The sequence below is a fragment of the Aythya ferina genome, assembly GCF_964211825.1.
Source record: "Aythya ferina genome assembly, chromosome: 10".
Taxonomy (NCBI): Eukaryota; Metazoa; Chordata; class Aves; order Anseriformes; family Anatidae; genus Aythya; species Aythya ferina.
Window position 1 is genome coordinate 4,947,278 of NC_140306.1, and position 26,700 is coordinate 4,973,977.

At 42.2% G+C, this 26,700-nt stretch overlaps 1 protein-coding gene across 2 annotated transcripts; it reads right to left on the reverse strand.

Annotated features, from left to right (window-relative positions):
- Positions 1-593: 593 nt before the first annotated feature.
- Positions 594-26,408, reverse strand: LOC311442214 (D-threitol dehydrogenase-like). Of its 2 annotated transcripts, none has more exons than XM_084531108.1 (8): positions 26,182-26,408; positions 19,324-19,560; positions 17,874-17,951; positions 16,442-16,658; positions 11,671-11,879; positions 11,082-11,154; positions 6,879-6,996; positions 594-1,268 (listed from the first exon to the last, which is right to left on the reverse strand). In XM_084531108.1, exons 1-8 carry the CDS (start codon positions 26,398-26,400, stop codon positions 1,073-1,075), a joined length of 1,347 nt encoding a protein of 448 aa, XP_084387234.1. In that variant the 5' UTR covers positions 26,401-26,408; the 3' UTR covers positions 594-1,072. The 2 variants fall into 2 exon arrangements, with proteins under 2 accessions (XP_084387234.1, XP_084387235.1); XM_084531109.1 differs by lacking the exon at positions 594-1,268 and adding an exon at positions 2,981-3,109.
- Between the last annotated feature and the right edge of the window lie 292 nt (positions 26,409-26,700).

Consider the following 26,700-nt stretch of genomic DNA (forward strand, 5'->3'; position numbering starts at 1 on the left):
TGTAGCACTTAATCAAAGTAATGACATTCATCCACAATTATTTATGTTATGGTAACAAAGAGCTGCCAAATGCAAAACAAATGACATGAGGATTTGCAAGTGAATTCCTTCCCGTAAATTCTCCTAAGGTTATGCTTAAAGGCCCTCAGGATGGAAGTCTGTATAAATTCAGAGCGTTATCACCAGTGTTGTTATTGTGCCACATTTTATTGCCTATAAGCCATGAACCCAGTGGTCTTGCTGAGATGAGCTCTTCAGCCAGCATGACTGCTTCAGTACTGCTGGGGCTGGCCCTGATTTACACCCAGAAATTTTGTTCAGAATTTTACGGGGAGAAAATAATTTGTAAGACCTTTGCTTACATCTGCCTATCAAGGAAAACGTAGAGCCAGTTGTATCAACACTTACACATGCATTTAAAGTATATGAGCAGCCCCCCACGTACCTCAATGGTCTTTGGATTAGAGCCATTATAATTGCCAACCATGATTCTCTATTAAATGCACTGCTTTTCTTCTAGGGGCATTTATGTGGGTGTTTGTATAAAAACACTGTCAAAAACTAAGAACACCAGTAAATATAAAATGGCAACATTCAGGTTCAAATGCAATGAACTAATTTATTTTTTTTTAACACTACATCCAACTGTTTTTCACCATTCACAGATGTCACTGGAACAACTTGAATACAAAAAATAGCCTAAGAACAATAAACTGCGCAGATCAGCTAATATTGATTGCTTAAAAAATACCCACTGCTAAACTAATAGCCAAATATAACTGCAGTAAATATACCTTTATATGATTAAATGCTAATATAACAGAAATATGATAGCATAGTGGAAAACATGAAAATGGTGAAAATTAAGTTTTTAGTTTTTGTGTGTATGCGTGTTTTTTTTGTTTGTTTTCCCCATTATATGAGTCTCCAGAACAACACCCCAAAGAAGAAAACAAGCATTTCAGAGTAGCTGCCTACTTCTCTGCAGAAGCCCAAGCTGGGACTACCCCAACCTCCGTTACTTACTCTGCGAAGTGAACCGCGCTCCCGAGAAGGGAGGCTGGAGGTACCCTCACCACAGGCTCTGGCCCCCCTCAATGACCAGGTTGTGGCCCGTCATGTAGTCGGAGGCTTCAGAGGCCAAAAAGACGACGGCAGCCTGCAGGTCCGTCCCCCGAGCCAGCCTTCCTGCGGGGATGTCCGCCAGCCAGCGCTGCACCAGCGGCTGCAGGGCCTCGGAGCGGATGAGCGCCGTGTCCACGATGCCCCTGCAAAAAGCACACGTGGCACAGATTTATGGATGGGTCTGACCAAGACGAAAGGCAGAGCTCATGTGTTCGAGGCGTTAAATCAGATGGAAAATTATGAAGTAGTTTAAGGAGAGCCGCAAGCTGCGCCGCCTGTGCTTCTACTAAAAGTCATCATGAAAACTTCGGTATCACTTCTTACCTACTGTCCTTCACAACTGCTGGGCAAGCCTAGAGGATTTATTTTAAACAGAGAACACACACACTGTTCTCTTGCCTAATAATGTTACCCTCTAACTTTCAGGTTACTCATCATAATCTCCAGATATCCTATTTCCTATAGAAAACAAGCATGGCATTGGAAACAGAAGTGCCTCGAGTCAGCTCTGTTGCTACTTTTGGGAACTGCTGTCCTTTTTCTGATTTCTCTTTTCAGAGCATAATGTTGCTTGGCATGTTTGTATACAGCCCAGAAACTGAAAACAGCCTGACTTTCCATACATACAAAAGCCAGCACCTTGCCCAGTCCCAAACTCTTTCCACACAAAAAAGGAGAGACACAGCACAGAGCAATTCCCCTTAAACAAATACTCCGACAAAGCACAACGCATTTACCTGTCTTGCCTGCCTTACATTAATAAGTGACTACACCATTTATTAAAACTCTGCTAAGTTCATTTTCTCCAGGTGCCCTAAAAATGAGTGATGCTCCGGAAAACACAATGCAGGGCGAACGTTTGGCTGGCTTTTATGACTTTAACTGCGACTGATTTGTCACACTCCTCCTTAACAACATATTTGTATTTTGTGAAATGTATAATTTTTTCAGCCCCTGAACAAATATATTTACATAACTGTGTCTAACGAGAAATTACATTTAACTTCTCAGAAATGACAATAACTAAAACCTGAACTGCCAATTCCACTTCATTAGTGTGGTAGAAATGCATTCCAAATGTTAATAAAAATTCCAACATGCTGATAAATTAGCGCTTCTAAGGAGCATGTGACACCTTGGTTAACATATTCAACCTCAATTATATTTCTCTTCAGCACCCTGTTATCTGGAACCTTTGCTGGCAATCAGAGGTGCTGTTTTTCAGCGGCCAATTTTCTAGATAATGTAGCTTATCAACACTGTGGGTAAACTTGCCAATGAAATCAGGCTGCACTGAACCACACACACGCTAATTGCATCTCTTTTTTATGCATATTTACAGACTGTCACTTCAAAGAAATCAGTGGCCCATTGAGGCAGCCAGTTAGCTGGAAGAATTGCCTCTTGCAAATGAAAATTAGCAAACAAGCTAGTGATAAATATGAAATGAACAAAGTATAAAAATACCCGTTTTGTTCTGAAACTTCATTGGCATCCCAATTTATACTTCCAAGGAAATAATTTTTTGAGACACACTGGATTCTGGGTATGAGATTTACCTTTTGTTTTAAATGAAGTCTGAAATCTTCTATTTACTCTGTTACAAAGTGGAACTAATTCAGACTTTCCCCCAAACGTTTCTGTTTTCACTAATCGGGCAGGATTTAAATATGAGCTTTATTTTTTATTATAATTGTCAATAAACACCAGAACAGTTCAGAAACACTGAGCAACACCGCTTGGTTAAGCTCTGGCACTGTAATAAAATCAAACACATTCCAGTATAGGACTGCAGATAGTTCATTTATTTCCCCTAAGCACACTTCCAGGTCTCCCCCCTCACTCACCCAAACTCCTCGAGTACTGCTTTTCTTCAGAGAGAAACATGCTTTCAGCAGCAGATGTGGAATATGTTGCACTCCTTTCCCTTACGTGCCTCTCTCTATGCTTACAAAATCATCAGCGTAATCATTCTGGCTTTATACTATCAGAGATCAGAATAAAATCCTTATGTTTTTTATTATTTATAAATATTTTTTTAATTTATTAATATTTTTTAAAAGGGGATCCAGATTGGGAAATATGATGCACATTCCTCCAGCACAACAGATTTCACTAAAAAGAGGGTATTTTTCAATGTTTGGGAAAACCGTCCTTGGTCTCACTGTTACGACCTGAAAATCACAGGATTGCACCTCTTGTTTGACCTTTCCTTACGTTGACTTCAAGCAGCAAAAATTTTGATGTGTAACAAAACTTCATTAAAAATTTTTGTTACATAAATGAGAAAAAATATAGCACAAAACTTAAAGTTGCAAACACACATACTGATGGCACTATAAATATTAGGCATGTCATTGATACTACACATCTTCTGGGAAAGCTTTGGTGCCAAGTTGGGCAATTTAATGTTGTCGAACCCTTTTAGGCAGATTTTAGTTGGCTTCTAACCAGTTCCAGCAAAGACAACTGCCAATGCATTAATTCCCTACCTCATCTCGTATGCAGTGCTGAGCCTATCAGTACTTTCTGTTGCATGTCAATGTAATATCAAACTGCTGGTTCCTTAACATTAGACATGAGCATCAATATTTCATTATTGATACACAGGACAATTTGAGACGTTAAGGAAAAAAAAAAAAGGAAAAGAAACAATTGCCTAAAACATTTCCACTTCGAGAGACGCATTAGGAAAAATATCACTTACCAGATACTTAACTGGAATTGTTACGTGCGTTCAATCCCCAAATGAGAGCAAAAAAAGATTCCATCTGTGTGTAACTTGATTTCTTTCAGATGAGTTATTAATTTGAATGAGTTAAGTACACTCCACTTAATCAGGAAGTGTTTAATCAAGAGATCCACTTAATTGGGACATCTCCCAAGGAATTAGATTTAAGTCCAAAGATACTTACCAGCAAGGACTGCTGCTTAATGGGGATGGTAATGCTGCTTAATTGGGACGCCTTTAGGTGATGCTGGGGTGCTAGTTCTCCTGCCTTTCCTTCCTGTGATGGGGAGGACCCCAAACCCGGGGTGATCCTGCCCCACCTGCTTTATGACCCCTGGCTAAAAGCATTCAGTTCAGACAATTGTCACTGATTCAGCACGGTGGCTGCAAAATGAGGTGTTCCAGTGCTCCATGCCAAAAAACAGAGGTCTTCAAAATTCCCCTGCTCCATCATACCCAACTCATGTAAAATGTCTGCAGGGACCGGGAAGGGGGCTAAAGCACATACTGCGGGCAGCTGGGCACATTGCCTGTCGGTGCTGTAAAGCTCCCTGTTCACCCTTAATTCCCCTCTGTGGCCCAGTCTCCATTTCCCTTTTGATAAGAGTCCAGCTCTTTTATTTTGTGTGGCAGCAGCTCTGCAACAGGCTACAAGGCAATGGCAATAGATGGTGGCAGAAAGGCTGAGCACAGAGATGCTTGCTCTGCCTGGAGCAACGGGCAATGTCAACCAAAGCATCTGAGGAGTCTCAACCTCTTTTTCCTTGTGGACTTGAGACTTGCCTGGCCAGCAAGAGAAGGCTGGATCTTTGATTTTATAAATGCTATAAATTGTGGTAGGGACTCTGCCGTAACATTTTATGCATTGATAACTTTTATGCATTGGTCTGCATAAGTTTTATGCACTCGTTAAGAAATTAAGTTGATAAAAAGTGACCAGATAGGAAGAAGGAAAAAAGGCCAAAAGGTTTGCATGGTGAAATTATGTTTAAGGCCAGCCTGGAGTGTCTGGAGTTTCAGACAGAGGTAAGCTGGGAATGCCTTAAAGCATTAAAGAAACCAAGTGTAGGAAGAACAAGGGACTTAGTGGCACAACTACTGATTTTACTTCTCTAGGAATTATCTGAGGTATCATTACGCTGAAGTGACCTGAAGATGCCACTGTGCCAGAGACAGAGGTACGACAACAAGTCTGGTGGGGTTCACGGGCCTGAGGATGGGTACAAACCTGCTCTGAAACACAGGTTCTCACTTCATATAGGCAGAAGCACCTGCAGATTTTGTGTTTGGTGGGGAGGATCTGACCGACACAAACCATGATGAATCATGACCCAAAGCTACCTGGGCAGCTGGACAGGAGGGGCACAACCAAAGCTTTGAAGTGACGGGAGGGAAACGCTGCTGGGGTTTGAGAGCATTTCAGTCCAGGTCCCAGCTGTGTAGGAGAGAACTGCTGTGTGCTGAGCAGGGGACCTTAACCACAGCAGAAACCTTTGTCCTTTGTGTGCCACTCCTGGCTATTGCAATGCAAAGAAAAATCCCACCTATCACAGGATTTTGACCTGAGAGTGAGAGTTTAAGACAGGTACAGGTGGTAAAATGCAACCTCATTTTGGCTTAAAAAAGTAGAGAAAGAAAAGCGAGACTGTTTTTTCCCCATGCACTGATGACTGCCTCCAAAAACATAACTTCTTCAAATACAAGTGTAGGTTTCTAATTTATACAAAGCAATGAGTTTTGATCATTTGGCGGATACTTTTTAAATTTATGTAAACCCCTTAAAAATGGGTAATTCCTCCTCTAAGAGCCTTCTCACTCATGATCACAGTGAATATGAAATACTATCCCATCTCTGTTGGTAAAGATTACCTGTGCATTTGCAGGCACAGTTTCTGCCAGGTCCTGCTGGGCTTCCCTAATTCCGTTCATCTCCCCTGGCTCCTAAAAGCCAGTGTAAATTCACCAGACCCAGTTGTGAGAACACTATTGCAGAGCTGTTAGCATTGGCATGGGGAAAATCCTATTAGGAAGTAAGACGCTGTTTAAAGAATCCATGGATCACATACAGTGAAGGCTGGAATCACTGCTATAATTAGTAATAAATAATCATAAGGAAGACAGCTAGCACAAGGAAGTGGAGAGCAAACCGACAGTAAAAACACAGGCACTTACCATTGAGCTCTGATTTTTTTTTTTATTCCACTTTGTGGATTAAAATATGTAATTTGTTTTTCCTAATTTGACGTACATTATATCTTCATTATTACAATTTAACTCCTGGGTTAAAATCCTGCCCTTCTTACTTACTCTGATTGACTTCAATGGTCTACAGAATTTGACCGCTTCCAATTAGCGCCATCCACTTGGGTTTCTGCTTAGCGCTATCATGCACTGTTAATTGTTTAATAAAATGACTGTGTTGGGCATGTGTGTGAGGAACAGGGAGAGAAAAAGTGGCAAGAAAACTTTGCTTTGGGAATAAATACCATAAAATAAAACATGCAGCTTTAAGCCTCCAAAAGTGAGGAAAATGTAATTTGTAATAAATATATATATATATATTTACAAAATTACACCTGGCCTCCTGTGACTGTCAGAGCTGAACGCTATCTCAATTACAGCACTACAATGTGGCTTTTAAAGTGCCTATATATTTGTCTCAAGTAAAAAGGGGAAAGAAGTATTGTCTATTAAGTGTCAAAAGCCTTTTCTTTAACCGCAGAAGGCTTGGACAGACTAAGGAAATATTTCATCTGGAAGAGAAACGCTAAAAACTACCCTTCACATTATTGGAAAACCTATTATCAAATGCTAAAACCTCTTCTTAAATCCCTGAGTATACACAGCAACAGAGCAGGCTTGGTTCTAAGTATTTAAACCTTTGTTAAGGAAAAGACAACATAAAAAGGGATGCAATCCACCTGCTAATTAGAAACTTTATTTTCCAAGATACTGCTCATTTGAGCTTTTTAGAACATTTCATTCTCTTTGTACTTTCAAAATGAGACTACATTTTACTTACGGGGAAATGCAGTTGACTTTTACTCCTCTGTCAATCCATTCAGTTCCTAACGTCTGTGTTAATTTTACGACCCCAGCTTTCGAGGCGTTGTACGCCAACTGCTTCTGTGGGTGCGGAACTGGAAGGGAGTCAGAAATAGGAAAATATTTATTCTCCACAATTTAATACGTGCGGGGAAGTTTAAGCACTACGCTACTTCCCTGCATTGAGATGAACTATTTGCTGTTTTCCCTGATACAAGGTAGGGAGCAACAACAATTTAGCCACACCAAAAAACTCTAAATTTCTATTTAGCCACCTCGCATTTTTGCCTCAGCAGCTGGGGTACTGAAAGAAATGGAGGAAAAAAAAAAATAATAAAATAAAAAAAAAAATTTAAATGTTCTCTATCTGGGCAAAGCTAAAAGCAAGATGTTAAACATACATATGCAAGTATTTGACTATTTCCAAGAAAGATAAATAATCATATATAATAATACATAACATTGCATTGTGATATTATAATGTAGCATATATAATATTTTTATATTATACACATAGGTATATTTTATGTAAAATATTCATACATTGTAATACTAATATAAAATAATGCAATATAATATAATAGGTATGCATAATAGATTTTATATAATGTACTATATTATATATAGCTTCCTGGAACAAATTTTTCTCCTTAATTTTTAAATTATCCATAGTCTGAAGCAAACACATCACATTATCTAATCAGTGTTTGTGTGGATGTGAGCCCAGGTGCGTCCCAAAAATTCCAAACACCCACCACTTTCAAAATCTGAAGCTTTTGAAAATGTTTTAGAGATGTCACATGTCAGTCACAGAGGGAAAATGATCGGCTTGCTAATTACAATGTGCAGGCTTGCTAGCGCTGCGTGCTCGGGTGGCTCTGCCCCTCCGCGAGCTCTCAGGCTTGCAGTGCTCCCAGGAAAGCTACTTAAGGGTAAATCCCTGGTGGGTGTAAAGTGCCTTAAACCCACCAGAGTCAACCCGAACCAGCCTGGCTGTTGGGATTTACACCCACACTACCTCTCTCTCTGGACTTTTCTCTGACCTGGGTGCAGGCATGAACTCCTTAAGCAAATTTGGTGCAAAAAACGGATCTGTAATTAGCACCGTGTTGGAACCAGACGTCAATAAGGCACTTCTTGGAGGGACAGTGGGGAAAAAACAGTGCTGAACACCAGAAACCACAAAATGAGCAAATGTAGCGTGGGAGGGTGGGTGGCACTGCACCTTGGGAGCTCCCCTAAGGTATAGCAGTTGGCATTGGGTTGGTCCCAACCTGTGAGGTTAAACTGCTGTATCACTTCCAGACCACCACTGTCCATGTTACCCCCATACAACCACAATTGCTCTCACTGTCTGAAACGATTGTTTTCAAGTGTGACAATCTGAAGGGTGTAACAAAGACTGTACCGAACTGAGTTAGCTCTGAAAGAGTGAAGAGCCTTGCTGTAAATTACTGAGCATGTGAATAAGAACCTGGACTTGAACAGAGACATCTGTGAATAGATGTGAAGAACATACAAGATTGGGGCAACAATAAATAAATAAATAAATAAATAAATAAATAAATAAATAAATATTTCTGCATGTGCTGAAAGTTTGCTCTGAATTAGGCCTTTTTAGAATTAGGCTGCAAAGAGCAGTTCACACACTGGCCCCCTCTGCCAGCATTTACCCGGTACAGATTTTTTGTTCCATACCAAACAATTCCCATTGCAACCAGCAGAACCGTGTTGCCCTCTGTGTGTGCCTGCTGTCCCGCAGACACAGCACTCTGTGGGGGCTCTCAAACAGGAGTGGAACCTAATTTCTTGATTAATTGCTGTGCATCAGCTCCAAGTTAGGTATGACTTTGGTAGTTAACCTCACAACCTCCCAATAGCAGTTCTTTGCTAAACTTTCCAAACACGTCTGTCTGTGATAAATCATTCGGTGTTTGCTAAGAGGATAGGAGTTTTGGCACCTTCCTTGCACCTCCTGCCCATGTGGGTGAGAGCAGCATGTTTTTGGGAGGTATCAGAATCCACTTTCTGATTTGGGGTGGCTGCTCAAGTCAGGGGTTTTAAGAGTTTATCCATGTCAGTTCTTTTGTCTTTGTACAAATGGCTAAGGAAGGTAACCCAGAAGATGAAATATCCCCCTCTGGAGATTCTTGGCTCAAGTACCACTGCCTTGCTGAGCACCTCCTCCTCCCTTCCCCAAGCTGCCCTTTTGGGTGTTCTCTTAAAGACCAGCAAATCTTCAACTCTTGAAACCCATGCAAAACAGCAAAACAGCTTGTGAGAAAGCCATTCCTATAGCAGTGTCACCAAAAAAAAAAAAAAAAAAAAAAAAAAAAAGTTTGTAAGGCCTGTGTGAAGGGAGGACACTCACTCACTTGTGTTTCACATGGAGGAGACAGGAGGAAAGCAGATAAAAATGCTGCAAACATCAGCTGCATTACATTTTAAACACCTGACACAATGTTTTTGTGACCTTGTTCGGTGCATAAGGCTTCTAGCCTGACCTTGAAGCAGCAGCATAATGTTAATGAGAGGTGCACACAGAGAGAACAGACCACTTACTACAGATATTTGCTGTAAAAATTAGAGAGTGTGGTTACACCTGTACAAATGGCAGAGCCGCAGCAGCCTCATCACTGCTGCTGAAGCATACGTCTGGAATAATTCCAGTCAAATACCAGAATCAAAATGCACATATGCAAAATGTATGCAGCCTACCTTCAATTAATTAAAATTGATTCTAAGTAGTGTTATCTGGAAAAAATCACAAACAAAAACCTCCCTATCCTGCTAAGACTCTACTTATTTTCCTCTATCTCTCAGGAAGGACTCAACCTACAAAAATAAAAAAAAAATATCCCCTAACTATTTCTAGAAACATTTCATACTATGCCAGTTGGCCAACATACTTAAATAACCAACCAACCAACATATTTATTTAACATTCAGCAGATGGACATGATATGAACATCGTGGTTTTCAGTTGTAGTTTTATAACTACTAGATTTTTTCCATGCCAAGACTCAAACAGGTTCAGAAGGTAAACACATCCCTTCGTCTCTTAACTTCTGGCCTACCCATGTCCACCCGCACTAACTTTCAGTGATAAGTAAAAGGAATTTGCAAAGTCCCTTCCAAGCTGCTCTCAGGATTGTACTTCATAGGGGTATAAAGTTTAACTCTGCAATTTTTTCAAAACTACTTTTGTTTGGGAGGTTTTGTTACTCTACAAAGCTGGGGCGAAGGGATGGTGCCTGTGCGTAAGCATAAGTAAAACAGCTGCTAAATACACTTGAAAAAAAAATTAACAACAACATTATAAATGCATTTTTGAAGAAACATTTAAAGTTACTATGCAATAAACTGAACAGAATGTCACAGAATGTCAAACTGGGCACAGTAAAAATAAATGTTATTCCCAAGGAAAATAAAAAGACTGCATATTTATGTAACATTCAGCAGATGGACATGATATTAATACAGGGGTTTTCAGTTGTACTTTTATAGCTACTAGATTTTCTTGCCTAACTTGGCAGCCCAAGGCACCATTTGATTTTTGGATTTGGACAATACTGCAACAGATGTCCAGACCAATAAAATAAATTCCTAAAGGGCTATGCTTAATTTGTGTAATTGATCAATTTTTGTTACATGGGCCTCAGTTCACCAGCATGTAACTGCCTTCCAGATTAGCTCAGCAGTAGGGATTTCATTCCATATGTTACAATGGTTTATTGGCGCTTTTGACGACACTGCTGATTCAGCAGCGTCGGTGGAGACACCTGTTGGCAAAAATATTGAAATATAACCGCAGGTACTGGGTTGAAGAGCAGCACAAAAGTTTTTGGGTGGCTTCTAAACAACACTAGGGCACTGATTCCCACACTCAAATGCATTTTCCCAAAATTACTGGGGAGGGCAAGAGCATCTCTCCCATGCCATCAGTGCATCAGGCTCAGAGGTGACTCCGCCTCTTCTATAAAAAGTAATAAGTGCTCTAAAACATAGAGGACAGATAAATGTTGAAAAATGATATCAATAAAAATTTTGTAGTACATTTCCTCTAATACAAAATGTCAGTGATTTACTCCTTCCCAATACAGGTTTAATTGATTCAAATAGCATCGGTAGTAATTAAAATATGGATTCTGAAGCACAACTGTTAGCTCTCATCACTCACCTATTAAACTTGCCATAGATGCTGTGTTAATTATCTTCCCATATCCTTGATTCAGCATAATGCGGCCTGCAGCCTGTGACAGAAATTAAAGGAAAGACCAGTGACCCTTTTTGTGATTGTGCTAATAATGACATGATAATAAATTAGTCTTCACTTTTCAGAAGAGTTTATGTGCTAACACTTTTTTTTAAGCACTTGATATAAAAAATTGGTATAAAAATGGCTGATGCAGGAAAAATTCCATTGCCATTTCAGACCCTCCTTGCTTTTGGCAATATTTTTTAAAAATCACTGATGTTAGGAATGGCCCCCCAAAGCCTTCTGCTTTTCAGAAAATGTCAAATAATCACCCTCCAAAAATGCCTGAGCTTGAACAGCTAGTAAGTTACCAGCTGCTTTTGAAAATATTGATCGAGGTCTTTAATTGACATAAAACCAATCTTTCAGTAACCTCATTGAAATTAACATCATTTTTGTTGTGAAAATTAGTAAAAATAAAAATATATTTTTTAAAAAGTGTTACTTGTTAAAGTAAATATGAAAATCATTGCCCCTTGCAAAACAAACCTGTACAGCATTTCATACTCACTTGGCAGCACAAAAATAATCCTCGTAAATTAACATTAAAAGTTTTGTCCCATTCTTCTAGTGACGTGTCTTCACTTGCAGAGTTCATATTGATTCCTGCATTGTTGCATGCAATGTCAACTGTGCCCCATCGAGCCACAATTGTATCAACAATCCTCTGCACATCCTTGGGTTTGCTTACATCTGCTGCAAGGGCAATGCTTTTAATCCCTAAATTAAAATAAGGGTGATGAAGTCAGTATGGGAATTCAGCAAAAAAAATAATATATTTTTTATCATTTATTAATTCACGTAGATATGCATGAGTAGTATACATATATGTATCGTGCCACCTTAATTCCCTGCTCCACAAACCGTAGCAAATTGTGTGTTATTGCAATATATATATATATATATATTTTTTTTTTTTTTTTTTAAGTTGCTAAATGGTGCAAGGTTTGCTTGTTGGTAGCTCACATAAAACCGAGGTGTGAAAGCCGAGTTTGACACTCCAGCAGGACGAAGCTTTGAACACTGCACCATCTTCTGTCCAAACACTCAACTGCAGCTTTCCAGAGCGTGAGCAATTCCAGCGGTTCGCGGGTGCTGGGGACTGTAGAGCATCGCTTACTGATGGCTGGCAACAGCTCCGAAACAAGAAAAGCAAAGTATTCCTTCATTTGCTAAAATGCAGATGCTTTTTTTTATGCCAGACATCAGGTACTACAGGAGGCAAACTAATTTTTCCCAAAAGTGTTCTCTAGATGAAGTACAAAACCAAGCCAGTTTTAGGCAGAAGCTAACTAGGAATACCTGCAGGTGCATGGGTGGGGTGGTCACAGTTTCTGGCCTTATTTGCTGAAAATCACACTGCCAAAGTAACACAAAGATTCAAAAGTGAAAAGATATACTGGATCAGAAATTTGCAAAAGTTGTGCTTGTTGTTGTTTTTTTTTTTTTTTCCTAGAAGAATACGGATGTTGACTATTGCTCCAGTGCTGAATTGTAATTAACTTCATTTCATTTAATATCAAAATCAGCTTTAAATGCCCTTATTAACAAGCAAAAAGCAGTGTACCAAGGCACCTGAAGCCAATGGGATTAAACCCAACCTGAAAGTCAAACAAGGCTACACCTGTAAGCCCTGTGGTGAACTTTACAAGGAGGGGGCAGCCGCTGGAACTGGACCTTGGATGAGCAGTCTGCAAGAAACACAGCATGGTATGGCATGTTCTCCAATGGACTGGACAAAGATTGTGTGTTATAAGCAGGTCTCCCTAGAAAGGGAGAGGGAAAGAGTGATTTTTATTACAGAGGGGAAGGGCTGCCTCACCATATGCAGTGCTGATTGTGACTATTTGATCAATACCATACCCATAGTCCAGCCTCTGAGCTGTATCTAAACTCCCAGCTGACACTTCACCTGGTACTGACCTCGTGAGAACTCTCAGAAAGCTGTTTCCAAAGGACTATGGACGCTGCTGCATCATCCCCTTGCACAGCTAGGGTGGAAGTGGATGCACCTCCTCAAAAAACACCCTTAAACCTTTCCTAGGAGAATAGAAGGCTCCCAAATGGAGTCTTGAGATGGAGACTTTTGGAAAAGCAAGGCAAAACAATAAAAGCTCAGTGATGATCTCCCCTCATTTTCCATGGAGCAGAAAAGGGCAGACCCACAAGGCAGCCACCTACGAAAATGAATGCACGTACTGCCACAAAACAAGCCCTCTTGTTTTATCGCAGGATTTATGCTAAATATGCAGAAAGAATAAGAATAGGCAGACAGCCCCCATTGCTCCTTCTAATTGTTATTGAGACATGCAACATACTTGGAGCTGCTGCAATCTTTCTTATTCTCTTTAGAGACAAAATGGGTACAAGCGTGTAACTAATGGTAACAGAATGAGGCTCTTCACCTGCCCTCCAACTCTCACCCCATCTGTGGCGTCATCGTATATGATAGTTCATAAAAACAGGACAAAAGGTGCCACATGTGAGTGTCTAGAGAAGAAGCAGTGAAGGCACGCTCACTTCAAAACAGAGTCCCACACTTGACCTTAATCAATTCAGCTGGTATCTCTGCACTCTGAGAGAGGGAAAATAAGTCCCTTTCTCTCTGCTGTCCCCCCGGGCCATCTGTTAAAATTAATTAATTAATTATATAAACTACGGGAAAATAGCTTTAAATTTGTAGAACTAACCAGAAGTAAGAAACTCAAGGCAGGACCCTGCTGCTCTGTGCATGACAGTACCCACATACCTCTTCAGGTTTCAGTTTGTTTTTGTGATGCAGGTGGAGGTAGTGCTGGAACGAAAGGGGCAGGAGAGGCACCCCATGGGTCAGTGATGGAGAGGCATCAATGTGCCAAATCTCTCTGAGCTGCCCCTCTGGAGGTGATATGTGCATGCAGCCCCACTGCCATGGGGCTCCATCTGTGGCCTCGGTATAAATGGAAGTAAAACATTGCATATATACAAGAAGATCAGAAGTGACATTGTGGGGAAGGCATTTGCATAGTTTACAGTGAAAATGCACATTTTAAAAATCCCATCAGACTAATTCTTCCCTTAAGGTAGAGGCAGTCATTCCCCCTGAAGACAGATGGGTATGTAGTGGAAGGTAACCCTTAGGATTTTTTGGTTACATTTCATCATTTTTGGTTCTTCTGTCAGGATCCATTAGCAACTGTTGAAAAAGGTATTCACTCAGGATGTAAAAACAAAGACCCCTGTAGCCAAGGGAGATAATCCCGAGCTGTCTAACAAAGCTAAAACTGAGATCACAGGGTTTCTGATGTTTAAAACCCATCATGAAGTGATGGCGCCTTCCCAGAAGACAGCAAAGGGCTCCTTGGTATAAGAAGCAAAGTGGGTTTAAGAAAACTAAGTAAAGTGTTTTGAAGAAATATCAGTATGGGAATGACTTGGGGCACTGTGTTTCCAGCTTGGAGTAAGAGATCCACAACCAGAGAGGGGGGGAAAAAAATCACAGCTCCTTTGTGCTTATTATAGCAGGAAAAATATGTATTAATACTACAATGATTGCTTTAATTTACTCATGTGAATTTTGTGAGAATAAAGCTAGCTGAACCTTTTTGTCAAAATTTATTTCCAACAGAGTATGTTACTTCTTTGAAGCCAAAATGTTTCATGGAAACATATTGATTTCAACAGAAGTTTTCAAGGGAAAGCTTTGAGGTCCAGGATAGACTCTCTAGTTACCTCTGGAGAGAAAGAGATTGAAAATCTGACCTTTTCAGATCCTTTCCAAAAATGGGCATTTGGATATAATTCCCTTTCACAAAAGCATTACAAAGTTTGGGTTTTGTTCCAACAAGGAATGACAATAAATTTGAAACCTCAAAAACTGTCATGAGATGGAATAGATGTGCCCTGAGCAGCTGCACTGGTCAAGTCGACAAAATATTTGACCTCGAAGGATAAAGATGTGTAAAGACTGAGAAGTGAGATTTTCTTCACTTTAGACTGCAATAATATTTGCAATGCCTCGTGACCCCTCTGACTGCATTTTGTAACCCCACCACCACTGCTGCCTTCTGTGGGCTTGCAACCCACCAGTGAAGGAGCAGAGAGGTAGGACAGCCATTGCAGGATGGATGATCAAACTCCTACTGAAAACGCCCTGGAGAAAAGTTAAGTTCATTTTCAAACAGACCACTGGCTTCCAAATTCTCATGGCTCTATCAAGTATCCCATTTCTTTCTGAATAGCTCTACTTGATATGCAGGATCTAACTGTAAAAAAATATCCAAAAGGCAAGTTAAGTTGTAGGGCACAGCTATTGTGTGCCAAGACCATATGGCTTCAGTGCATAAGAAAATGAAAAGCTTCAGGGAAGGAGGTACTGGATGACTCAAGAATTTGTAATAGGAGCTGGAGACTCTCTTTTCTGGGTCATTATTAGGGATCAGACCAGCAATCAGAGCTTTAACCACTGCACTGATACTCAGTGTAATGTGTCTTATGCTTACCAGAGCTGGCAGTGTACAGACTGGGACTTTTTGTTTCATATATTCTCTGCAGAGGCTCAGGGTGGTACAAAACCAGGAATGAACCATTCCTTGCCCCATCCCCAGAAAGCTGTTAGAGGCAGAACGATGGAAATACAGATGAAATACACTTGCAGGGGCTGGTTCTGCTGGAGAATATGGTTTCCGATGGTCCAAATGCACTTTGCACAAATATGTTTCAGTTTATGAGAGAAGTTTTACATTGGCTAAAGCAGAATGGAGACTCCAGGTTTCAGTGGGCAGATCATCCGGTGGTGATCAATCCCTTCCTGAAACCAGAGTGGACATAAGTTCTGGTGTCTGAATCCATATGGGACTATGAACATTTCCTCAGTACAGCTCCATCCTTAGAGGCAATGATGTACTGAACTTTGAAGAAGGGTTGGTTGTAATATCACAGAAGGAATTATAAAATGAGTAACACTTCCTTTCTTTTCTCATTAAAATTATATTTCCAGTTTTCTTTCTCCTCTTTACAATTGCAGTTTAGCGTGACTCTAGGGGGAAATTCAATTTTATGTTACTTTTCATGTTTTTACTGCTAAAATAGAAGTGGCTTGCAGAGGATTTTACCTCTTATTTGGGATTTTAGCTATTATGTCTTCTAGTGGTTTGTTCCTATATTTGACCTCATATGCATGTTTGAAAGAACTGCGGAGGGAGGTTTTCAAAAAGGACTGCCTCAACCTGAGGGCACACTGAGAGGCTAATGCTGACAGTAACTTTATCCTGTCCTTCCACGGTGGTTAGGCTCGTGCTTACCTTTGAGGCTGAGCTCATGTGCCACTGCTTCTGCCTTCTCAAGGACCAGGTCCACAACAGCTACTTTGGCACCAGCTTCCCCCAGCGCATGAGCAAAGGCTCTCCCAATTCCCTGCCCTCCGCCGGTGACGTAGGCCACCTTGTCATCCAGGCGCAACCGGTCAAGGATGCGGCGCTTGTTATAACCCCAGAAGATGTCGTCCCTCACCACTTCTTTCTAAAACAAAGACAGACACACATTTCACAGCAAGGAGAAAAGCTGTAGCAGAACAGCTCTGACAGGCTCTGCCTGCAAGGGTGAGGTGGGAGCATGCACAGGGATCCATGTCTTCTTGACCTATCAAAAACACAATTAATTCAAGCCAAAACGCGTCTTTATCTCCACTGATATTAGTCTGAACAGGAGCACTAAGCAATGGAGCAGGAGGGCTATGGTCTAGGAGATGCACCGACCACTCCAGGTACATCCGAGAAGGGCGCAGTACTTTCTGACCTGGCTTCCCATGGGAGATGGGTGAGGTACGGCCTCTCAGAAGATAACCGGTTAAGTCTTCCAGCTATTTCACCCACAGGGCCAAATCCTGCCCTCAGATTCAGCTGGCTCCAGGATGAAGGAGGTTAAGAGAAGTTTCCAAAGGCAGGATTTGGCTCAAGTGGAGTGCAGTCAAAATATCTTCACAAGGCTGGTGCGCAAATAAAGATATCAGCCAATAACTTAAACCAAGCTGTCATCTGATCAGCTGCCATACATCATTTCCCCCTGACTGGAATTAAAATGGAAAATACAAGATGTTTAAAATATTGGATTTGAAATGCCAGGAATTACCAGTGGATGTAGATTTGGGAGCTCTCAAACTGCAAAACAATCAAGACATTTGAGTCTGGCTTTACAGAACTGGGCCATTGCAATTCCAGGTGGGAATTTCGTTACAGCAGGATGATGCCCACTACATACAATGGAGTTTCTACAGAAAATATAAAATCACCATCTTTTCCCCAGGAGAGGCTAAATCTAAGGCCATGAAAATAGAACATAGGAGGGCATCATGAGCTGCCTCTGGACAAAAACGCTACTTCAGAAACACCACGTTGCCTTGTATTGGCCCCAGATGCATCTGCCCACACTCCCCTGCAATGGAAAGGACCAGAGAGCAGCAGGCAAGCAGCACACACGGTTAGCACAGCACCAGAGTGGCTGCCCCAACAGACTTTGCTAGGGATAGGTGTTTCATAGCTTTAGTGTAGCCCTGCACTAGTGCAGCTAGCCTGTGTCACGCTCTAAACCAGTAACTCTGTGCTGCATGACACCAAAGGCATGGCAGAGCATGAGTCTGGGCCCTCACCACCAAACCCTGAACATGGTTTTCTACTTCATTGTCATCTGCAGAGCCAATTTTTTTCCCAGAGATATTCACAAAGAGCAAATACACACCTTTGTTTCAATCACTGCATCTGGAGGTGCAGGGCTCCTTCGAATGACGCTCAGTCCATTTTGCACAGGTAAAATTATCTGCAAACATAATGCACACACACAGTTCTCAACCGCTTTGTACTTCACCCAAATTCCACTGACATTAAGGAAAGACCTTCCTTCCTCAGGCCATGGTAGTTTTTCTCTTGCTCCTATTCTTTAGTTGAAATTCCTTCCAACCCAAATATGTCAGGCATCCATATTTGCTCACATTCTTCTTCCAAATTCCTGGCTTCCACAAATGCCAGGAAAAAAATGCAATTTTGTCTCTCCATTTTCTAAATCAGTGCCAGCTGCTGAGGTTTCTGGGTTTCCACTGCCACTATCTGCTGTCAGGCAGATATTCTAGTCTCATTCTTGGAGCCAAGCAAACCATAACAGCTACACTTTGATGTTCCTTAGCACTCTCTGGAATGCCTTTCCCGCACCTATAGGTGAATTTCAGTGGGTTTTGTCACCTGCCTCTTGATACCATTATCACACTTCAGTGAAAGATGCACTCAGTGCTGGAGGTTCAATGCCAATGTCAAACCATTAAAATATTAGATACGGAAACAATGGGCTATTTACATGCATTAAATAGCTGACAGTAACATTCAGGGCATGGAAAGTCATTGTCAGTCTTTCCCTCTTCATAAAAAAAAAAAAAAAAAAAAAAAAAAAAGTTGTTGCTCTTGGTACTGACAGCTGTGTTGAGGATAGGGTAAATGGAGCACAGGGGATGCCTCTAGAGGCTGTCTGACCTGCAGCTGGAGAAGGACCTTGAGCCTATGAGGCACATAGCAAAAATCCCCTGGGCACAATCCCCAAGCCCCTGTGCCATATCCTAAGAGGGTGGGGGCAGAACTCAGCCGTCCCAGTGTGGGACTGGCCCAGTGGCACAGGCAGGCAGGGATCCAGCCATCCTTGCTGGCTCCCTCCCAGCCACAGCAGACCTTCTGCCAGCCCAATGCAGCTGACACAGGAGAGCAAGTTTTTCAGGCAGAGCCTTGTCTAATCATCTGATTTCGTCTTGAAAACCACAGCATATTGTTTATGCATCCTACTGCAAGCTCGCTGTCTCCTGCTGGAGTAGGACTTCGTTGACTCTTGTGCTGGTGGTGCCCTACAGCCCTCAAAGGCTTATAGCAGTGGCGGTTCCTCGATTGTGCCGTGGAGCTGATTATTCACACCTAAGTGCTCCACTTTTATCTCGCCTTTAACACCGTTGATGATGTAGACAGAGTGTAGGGACCTTTGCTGAACACAGAAGCTCACATAGAGAGATCAAGTAAGGTGAATTATAATACAGCTTGAGTTCTTTTTAGGTCCCTTGGATAATAGCACCAACAAAAGAAACATTTCGAAGAGCACGTTGCAAAACCCATAGATACGGTAGCACAGGCACCTTAACCAATGGCATTGCACTAACCTGCTCAACACGAGGATCTGAATTAATCATTGTGTTTAATTTTCTGACAGCTAGTACATTTTCCTCAGATATGTTCTCCAGGTAGACTTGTCCTTTCATGAGTGTATTCTCTACACAGATCACTCCATCCATTCTCAGCAAGTGGTTATCCATGACAAAGCTGTAGTAGTTAACAGCACTCCTTTGATCAGCATCAATAAAGACCATATCAAAGTGCTCATCCTCAGCATGTAATGCCTGGGAAAAAATGATATTGGAGAAAACACTAATTATTTACCTGCAGTTTGAAAGCCCTGCCATTAAAATGTCCTTTATATAAGAACTCAAATCAGACGAACCCTGCTCTTTTAAAATAGCATAGCTAGAATTACTTCTGGAGATGTTGAGAGTTTTCCATGCTTCGCAAACAATTCTTCAGCAACCCTGGTGCCCAAACCTCTGAACCTCTCAGAGACAATCAGGATAGAAAAGAGGACTGCTCATCACAGCTTGCAGTGCTGGGAGGCACAGCAGAAACACCTGCACATCCAGAGTCAAAGGGGATCGAGCCATCAAGGCAAGGGAGAGGACTCACATCAAACCCTGCGGCAGCAGAACTGCTGCAATGAGCTCTCTCTTCTCAAAGGAGTAACTATCAACAAACCAAAGAGTGGCAATTGTAACAGCCTTTGGGGAAAAGAGGCAGAAGGCTGATCCTGGGAATTGCAGACTGGCAAAGCCCACTTCAGTAGCAGGCGAATGGTTGAAATCCCAATTAATAATAGAATTATAAAGCACATAAAAGAACGGGTCACGATAGAGATAAAGCGGCACAGCTCCTGTGAAGGAAAATTATGTTTCTTTAATCTAAAAAAATGCTTTGGATGGCTCAGCAACAGCGGATAAAAGAGAACTGGCTGCTATCATCTAATTGGATTTTCAGAAATGTGGCACACCTTCCCTCCAAGCAGGCTGCTGATGATAATGTATAAAAGTGTTGATGGATGACCAGATGGGAGCCTTTACAGCCTTCTCCTGTGGCAGTTAATGCACTCGCTGCCCAAGAGGCTGCTATGGAATATTTCAGATTCCATCTGGGACTATTTAACTGCATCTGTGTGCGTTGCAATGAAACAACGGCTCATCCACCTATCTCAGGCAAGCATAAATGCTTTCAAGTCTTGGCATTTCAAGTGAAAAGAGAAACAATTATGTTTTCCAGAACTCACTGTTTCTACCACAACTTTTAACAGCACTTCTTGCGTCCAGATTTCCCTTTTGTGTTTGGAGACATTGTGCACAATGAGTGATGAGCGATCCCCTGAGATGTACGAGAGAAAGCATCAATAACAAATGGCAACGGAATATATGAAAAACTAATTTGCTTTCAGGAGTGAGGTTGATGGCTCCCAAACAGAGATTTCAGGAGCCTTTCTGAAGCAGAGAGCACATCATTCAGACGAGGAAATAGCAGGAATTGGATCAGTCAAGCTGTGAGTTGTTCTATTGTGCAAACTGGTGTCATTGTGGGCTTGCTGGTGGTTAAGAAATTAAGCCTGCCTGAGATCCTGGATAGACACGCTTAACTGCAGATGCTTGATAGCACAGAAGCTCTGCCAAGAGCATTCATGAGTCCATATTTAGGACAATTTTTTGCTGCAACAGTATGTTGAAAGAATGCTTTAAGGCCATATATACGCTGGTTTATAATAAATGTAGCAAAAGCTGGGACACCTGATTTCCTAGGATTCATCTTTTCTTTTCATCTCATGACTGGTAAGAACATTTTGCCCTGGTTCCTTCTTGAGCTGTGCCGGCAGAAAGCAGCAGGAACATTGTTGCTGCTGCGGAAGAGCATCTTATACCAAGTTACTGCAATTCATCCAGTCTGCCCCATGTAGCTACTTCAGGAAGGGTCAGAAGATGGATGCAAGGAGGAGGAGTCCATCAGGAAGAGAGATTAAAGGTCTTATTCTCCAGAGAGCAGAGCCAAAGCCAAATCCAAGTAATTACCATGACTTATCGCTACTTTCTGACTTGTAACCTTCCTGGGCGGAGGAGATAGGGGGCAGATATTCAGAAGCAGATGTGGCCATCTCTGAACATATGTTCCTACTGCTCTGTGGTATGGCTCCCTAATGAAAAAGAATCTCGCTTTTATGCATCAACTTCATTAGGTCCATATGGAGTTGTGCAGCTCTTTGGATATTATTAGTTGGACTTCTCGTTTCAGCCCTCTTTCCGTACCATCTACCTGCTGACAGCTTATCTCCTTCTTATCTAAGTTCTGATACAGATAAACCAGCTTTTAGCTTCCCAGCTTTCAGCCCAGGAGGGTGCCTGTGCTCGGTGTGCACCCAGCACAAACCTGTGCTGTCCTTGCACTGCCTGAGTGTGCAAGGACACCTTCTCTTTGGCCAGTCCCTCAAGATAGGAATGGCCAGCCACGAGGGTCACTTGGGCACCTCTCATTCCTCTGGGTCAAGCCCTTTGAAGGCTCCTACCCTGCTTACTTCCCTTGTGCTTTGCAGAGCTTCACAAGACATTGCTAGGAGCTGTGATAGTCTAGGGGTGGGCTTTAGGTGCCTAGATGTAGGCAAATACATCAGTTTTAGCTTCCCACAGATCCTGTTTCATATCCCCCAGCTGCATGTCTTAGGGGGAGCTGAAGCAGTACCAGGCACCTACACGGAGTGCCTGAATCACTCCCTTGGAGTCCATACTGCCATCATTCGAGCTTCGTGTTTCCACAGGAGGCATGCCTCATTGCCTGTACCCTCTGCTGCACCAAGGAAAAGAGTGAAAAAAGGGAAAAAGCCACCCCACTGATAGCTCTGGCTGAAGAGTTCAGTGCTGGAAATATCAGCAGAGATGATCAGAGAGCAGGAGAGCTCACTGCCATCCCTCTCAAAAATGGATGAGGGGATTTATGAGGGACTTGCCACCCTCTTCTTCCCCGTGTGACTGAGCAGGCTGGGTCTGGCCCTACCTGGGACCCCACAGCACGTTAGAGACGCCTGTCCTTTGCTAGGAGACAGGCAGAGCCCAAAGGTCTCCAACTGCGAGGAAAGCTGAGATCCAGAAGGAAATAATCTGCCTGCAAAATATCCTGCTGAAACTAATTTCCTGAATGTTTACAGTGCAGTCCCTGCTCCTTGCTACAGAGGCATCATAGGCAGTAACAGATGGCAATGAGAAGTTCTTAACGCAGAGCAAACTTGGCTAAAATTAATGCTTTTGCTTTCAGTGAGTCATTAATATCCTTTTTGGTTGGAAAAAAACAACATCAACAACAAAACAACCTTGTAGCACTGCATTGCACAGCAGAGATGCCCCAAAAGCAAGCACGAGGAGGACACAGCAACGCTGCTGATGGTTACGGCAAAAGACCAGGGAGAGGACATCCTGAATAAAAACATGAATGAATCTTCTGCCAACGCTCAAAGAAAACCTGACTGCAGTCCTGATCAGAGGCAACACTCTCTCATAAGGCATATACAAACTCAATCAGGAAAAAAAAATGACTGTCCAGTTTCTTTGAAATGGATCATACAGTCAGCGTATTTGTAATAAAGATGTACTCAGAACTTATTACCTTCCCTATGCCTTGTTCTTGACCTAAATGTAATAGCAATCCATCCTTGGGGTACACAGAATACATGAAAAAGTACAGCTTCCTCTTAAAACACCATTAGAATATTTTACTGTATGTGGACATACACTCTTGTTACTCCTAAACGCTATTCTATTGAGTACAGTTTATATTCACCGGCAAAGCTAAATCTCTAGGGAAGCTAGAGAGGGAATGCAATTTCTAGTAATAACAGCTCACAACAGTGAATACTATCCACTTATCCCCACAATTTCCAGCTATTTTGGACTCCTTTCTGAATTAACCTTTCATATCAAAAGGAGCAATTCTGCACACTAGAGACTCCGACACAATTTCATGCATAATTTATTCACTCAGTTCAACATTAAACGCAGAGTCCTTGACTTTGTCAAGGTGGATTCTGTTGGCAGACTTCACAAGCAGCAAAACAGGAGAAATGAGATCTGCAGCTCAACCTCTTCACCTATTCTGTCTGGTAAAAGGAGGGAAAAAAGAAAAAAGAAACCCCCAGCATGCTTACACAATGACCTGCAATCAGCAGAATCCGCTGCAAACACAGTGTTATTTTTTGCGTTGTGTTTTTGATTTTAAAATGGAAGGATCGAAATCACGGATGGGAATAATTTCCTGGTAGTTTACATTCCCTGTGGTCTCAGGCCTGCATGCATTGTTCAAAGTCCTCTGGGAATTAGAGCAAGCACTTGGTGCAGGATCAGGCCTGTTGCTAACAGCTGGTGCAGGGCAAGGCGTGTTACTCAGGCACGGCACAACAGACTTCAGATTTAAGGAGTTGGTTTGGAAAGGATTTTAAATGCTGTGGCCCAGCACACATTCAAAAGGTAGCTAATGCCCACTGAAACCACCTGCATCAGAGTCTGAACCCAAGGCTCCCCTCAACTCTGTATTTCAAAAGATGATGTCAAGATTACTGAAGTCTTTGGGCACAGAGACATATGCCATGGAGCACATGAGCTACAGCCTTTGGCAGGGGCCTCTCTTAGCTTCTGCAGTGCCTCCCCTCCCACTCAGGAAAGGTGTTTTTTTCCATCATGTCCTCAGGTACCAAACAAACCCCACTCTGTATCTGAGCTCTGCAGCTCCTCCCTGGTATTTGGCTTCCTTTGGCAGCCCAAAATCCCAGATGTTTTGCAGCTGGCTCTGATCCGGGACAAGAGACAGGGAAATTGGCCAGCCCTGCACATTAATGCAGAGGAGCTGTGAGAGGCTTCAGAAACCCTGGTCCGGGTGCACCTGTGGCCTGCTCGCAATGCTCTTCCCTAACTCACCGCCCTGAAGACCCACAGTGCTGGGTGGAGGAGCCAGAGCCACACGGGTGCCACAATGACCCCACTGCCTGAAGCACAATTTTGTGCCTTAAAATCACCAGTGTGACAAGGCAAATACTCTGCTCCCATGAGCTTGTGCTGTTGCAAGGATTTGAGGAGAAGCAGATAATCTCACCGTGCTCTTCAGCAACTCTTACCCATCTCTGCTCTAGACCAGGCTCCTTGCAGACAATGAGTGACAGAAATGTGGTTATTTTCCACCTCCTTCATGTAGTTGAGCTGCAAGAGCTCAGCTGTGCTAGCCCAGCCCATCTCCCACCTGACAGACTCATCCCCCTGCATTTCAGCATGCCCACTTGGAAACGGAGGAAGCCTACTGGGTCTCCAACCTGAGCTGGTCTCCTCGAGGAGGGAAAAGGCAGTGCACTTGTTCACAGCCTGAACTTCTTCCATGTGCTCCCATATAGCTGTCCCTGCTCCAGCTGGGCAAACCCCAGTGACCCCAGCGTGCCAGGGCACCAAATGTGTCCCTTCCTCATTTACAGTCATTGAGAGCCAGAGAGCCAGAGGCCCAGTAAGACAGTCCTGAGTGTCCTGATACCAGTTACAAAATATCAGTCAGGTTGAGCAACACAGATCAGAGGCCAGTGCAGAAATCCTGCCATAGAGACTCGCCCCTAGCACAGGCATCTCACCCACCAGACATGAACACCTCCATTCCCTTCAGCTCCAAGAGCTATTCCAAGCCCTGAGTACCTGAAGAACTGGGGTCAGGATGTGCCTTCACTTTGCAATCCGAGGATATAAAATCAATTGCAACATTCTGTGTTAAGGATTTAATTTTCACGTCTTTGCTCCCTTCTTTAATCTCTACACAGCATGTACTCTGTCTGCCTCTAGATATTTTAATTCAGTCACAGTAAGTCAGTTGCACAGAATGGGCACTAGAGAGCAACAGCAATTCAATTAATTTCACACTCACTGCAGGGAGCTGGGATTTTAAATGCTGCACATTGCAGGTGATCTGTAACGTTTCGTTTATTCATATACTTGGCACAGCTCTTTGTTTCTTTCTTACCAAACTTGGAGGTCATGGAAGCCAGAGTTTAGAAAGCTCCTGGCCATTTCATTTTAGAAACAAATATGGTACCTGTTAATGCAAACAAAATTACTATCAAGCTCACACTGACACTTCCAGATTGAAGATGGAATTGGGTCAAATTGGTATGCATTAATAATAGAAAGATTATGCATTTAATGAACCTGGTGTGGGCACCTCCTCTTAGCGTGCTGGACCTGCAGCAGTATCATGGAGATCCAGAAACCAGAATTAAACGTGAAACTCCTCTAGCTGCTGGCAACCATAAGCTTCTCTTGTTCTTGGGACAAAATCTCTGGTCAGAATGAAACAAATTTAGCTGATGTGTTTGCACATCTGAAGCTGATCCCATTGCTCTGGAAGTCAAAAGCCTAGGGTCTAATTTCCCGCAGTATTGCCAATGGGGCAAAACAGTGCCAGGCTGTGGGTGAACTGCAGACTTCTGCAGAGCTTTTCCAATTCTTATGAACCTTGGGAGCAATCTGTCCTTCCCAGGGCAGGCCCTGCATGGCACAGATACACCCAGCCAGCTCGTTATGTTTGGAATTAGAGACCCTAATCCAAAAACTCCCCAAGCCAAGTAAAACTCTGCCTTTGACGCGTACCAACCTAAATTTAGAGCTCATGATTCCTCTGATAAAAAAGCTTCAGTATTTTAGTTAAGAAGGAAAATAGCTGTTTTGTGTGACAGAGCTGTCCCATCACACATTATCATGAACAAGAAATGACTACTGTACAAGAGTGTGTTCACATATTTGCGAGCAGACTAGGGTCACCATCCAGCATTTTGTGGGCAGGAAATATGACAGACTCTGTCTGCCCAAAACTCTTTAATCTGCTCTGCACAAGAGCTCCCAGACTCCCCTTCCAAGTGACTTTACCTCCAAAGTGTCTGCTATTGGTCCCACTCGCATGCTTATCTTTTTGCCATCTGAAGAATAATCAAATGCTTCTTGGCTGTTCACTCCGAGATACGGCACTTCTGCACATGCAAAGATTTTGCCATCATCTGGCAATTCTTCTGCGATAGCAAGGATACTGTAACCTTTAAGCTTGCCAATTAATAAAATCTTCCTGGCTCTGATCATATGAATAAACATCTTAAAAATTTGGCCTGTTAAAAGACAAGAATGAAAATTTAAAAATAAAACTGTAAGAAAGGCTGTACTTTGTTCACAATGAAAATTAGATGTACCTTTTAAGTGATCATTAAAAAAAAAAAAAAAATCACACCTTAAAACACTTTCCTATAAGGGTTTAACAACAGAATCTGACAAAATTTCATCTAAAATCCAGCTAAAAGACAACAGAATAGAGGGACTGGTTTGAAATGTAGAACCTTTATCATCAATGCTGCTATTGTTCAAGTGCTTGTTAAATAGTGCTTGAAATATTGCATA